General features: G+C 45.7%; 1 protein-coding gene across 1 annotated transcript; it reads right to left on the reverse strand.

The window, feature by feature from the left end:
• Nucleotides 1-353: 353 nt before the first annotated feature.
• On the reverse strand, nt 354-1,082 carry LOC118736024. The gene has a single exon (XM_036466132.1). The coding sequence runs from the start codon at nt 1,080-1,082 to the stop codon at nt 354-356; it is 729 nt and encodes a 242-aa protein (XP_036322025.1).
• Nucleotides 1,083-2,700: the final 1,618 nt, after the last annotated feature.

The raw sequence follows: 2,700 nt of genomic DNA on the forward strand, positions 1-2,700 counted from the left end.
TTTACCCTCGACCAGATAGTGCGATATAGTCTTCGACGCGTTCGAAATATATTCGCTAAACTCGGCACAGTTCGACGCCCACTTTCGGAGTTCAAAGCCACCTTGCTGGAGTATTCCAGATATGTTTCTTTGCAAAAGTATCAGCTCTGCTTTGGAAGCTGTACCAGTGAGAGGTCGTCCACGTAAAAGTCGTTGAGAATAACGAAAGCAGCTTTCTCAGAAACGTTCGACGAACATTTTGCGGTTTGTTGTAGCGATTTGACTGCAAGGTGGGACGCGGCTGCCACACCGTAGGTCACACGTAACATGCGATAATCCTGTATTGGCAAAGAGGGATCACGACGCCAGACAATTCATTGTAAATCTACATGTTTCGGCGATACGCAGAGTTGGCGGTACATTTTTGCGATGTCCGCGGTTACTGCGTAACGATGCATTCTGGAGCGCGTTAAAATCGAAAACAAATCTTGCTGCAATTGGGGCCATACAAATAAGGCGTAGTTTAACGAGTTTCCGGTGGCGGATTTAGCGGATGCATTGAACATAACCCTCAGCTTAGTCGTGAGGCTGGACTCCTTTACTACAGGATGGTGCGGCATATAAAACGTCTGGTTTGATGATTCTGGTGCAAGCTCCATATGTTTCATCTCGATGAGTTCCTTCATAACCTCATTGTAGCGCAGGCGTAAGTTTTCATCTCGATAATGTCTTCTCTTAAGCCTTAGTAGGTTTCGAACAGCATTATTTCGTGAAGCTCCCAAGGGAACGTCAGATTTTAGTGGCAGCTCCACTACAAATCGACCGTCCGATGCTCTGCGGTGCGTTGCTTCGAAACAGTCTTCACAATAACGCTCTTCATCAGTGATATGGGTCTTTTGTGGTACTTCTTCCAGCTCCCACAATCGGGTAAGCGCTCTATACAGCTGTACGTCGCAATTCAGCGACTGCAGATGAGACGGAGCAGTTTCGATTCCGTCCACGCTGCCAAACAGCGTCCAACCGAAAGCTGTTCGTTGAGCCATCGGCGTACCAGGTGGACCTTTACGGAACTCAGCGCAAAGAAACTGATCCAAGGCATCCATACCTATCAAGATGTCGATACGCCCAGGCCTCGTGAACTGCGGATCGGCAAGGAACAAGCTTCGCACATGCAGCAAAGCTGAAACTGCTAACGATTGCGTTGGCAATTCGCTCGTGATTTTTGGTAAAATCAATGCGTTGACATTGAAACATTGACCTGAACAAAAAGATGACAGGGAAAGTAGTACCTCACCTCTTGAACGACCTCCTTGCGACGACCCAATTCCAGTGATGAAAACTTCAGACACCTTTCGTGGTAGACCCAACGTTGAACTAGCGCCTCGGTTATGAAGGGGGTATGCGAGCTAGAATCGAACAACAAGCGAGCGGGTTGCCAGTAACCGGAACAATCGCGTACTTTGACGAAGGCGGTTGTCAATAGTACCGTTCTTGCTTTTGGTTGCGGCGGATTTGAATTGGAATTCAAACACGATGAAATGCATGTGGAAGCAATGTATGCGGAAGGATCACCAACAGGAAAAGCAGTTGCGTTTGGTTGCGGTACGGTGTTTGCGGTTAGGGAGGACGGCATAGCAGCCATATATGTAATACTCCTATATTGGCAGTAAGAGCTAGTACCGTCCGAAAACACTGCAGTAAAGATATATCAATAAACACGTACGAAAGAAAAGGAACACATACGTTTATAAATAAAGATGTACACGACACATTTACAAAAACGGCACTCAAGTACACAATACATTGACAAAAACAGTACTAGACTGTCTCGCTTTGATTTCGGAATGCTTACACATTGAGATGTTAGCTTACTACCAATATAGAAGTATTACATATATGATAGCAGCAGATACGTTGTTGACTAAATCAGCGGTTGTTGTGACCTTGGTTGTAGAAGCGGTATTGTGTAGCAACGTGTGATGGCGTTGATGGCAAACCCTGCATGCGGACGCGCTATTGCATTTCGCTTTGTAATGGCCTGAGCTGAGGCAGTTCGTACACACGCGCGAGTCTCTAACGAATTTTGATTTACCGTTTGCGTCGAAACTTCTCACAACTGTATATTTTATGCGGCCCATTACAATATGTACAACTCGAGTGAAAAACTTTTGTCTAGACATTTTGCCTTTCGGATGTACTGCTGTAGCTGACGAAGAAAGCATAGCCACAGAACGACACCTGACTTCTAAAAATGTGGACAATTGTTCGAACGTTGGGGGCTCATCACTCACGACAAGCCAATCGTCCCAAAAGTGCACTGGACGACCTAAAGCCTTAAGTTTACGTAGGTGCTGCTGAAACGCGTCAAGCACTCTTTTAATTGCGTCAGCAGTATCACTAGCCGCACTCTTAACATCGGCCATCGCTCTGAGATGCCCCTCAACAATCACACGCATGACTTTATGATTGCTAAGTCAAATTGCGTCAGTGCCATATTGGTGTGGGTGCCTAGTCATGTAGGTATTGGAGTTAACGAAAAAGCGGATCAGTTTGCAAAGGCTGCAGTTAGTGAGGGATTACCTATCAAAATGGATCTCACCTTGGGGGAGGCTGTATGTAAAATTCAAAGCGCTATTTGGACTGAGTGGGAAATGGAGTTTAGAGAAATTAGTTGTGTTATGTTTGAAAAGTGGCAGGATCGCCATGTTATGTTTGGTGTTT

Source organism: Rhagoletis pomonella, unplaced genomic scaffold (genome assembly GCF_013731165.1).
Source record: "Rhagoletis pomonella isolate Grant_MI unplaced genomic scaffold, Rhpom_1.0 Rhpom_scaffold_00003, whole genome shotgun sequence".
Lineage (NCBI taxonomy): Eukaryota > Metazoa > Arthropoda > Insecta > Diptera > Tephritidae > Rhagoletis > Rhagoletis pomonella.

Excerpts from the sequence above, each read along its gene's own strand:
- LOC118736024 (XM_036466132.1), bottom strand. The coding sequence starts at position 1,082 with ATGGATGCCTTGGATCAGTTTCTTTGCGCTGAGTTCCGTAAAGGTCCA.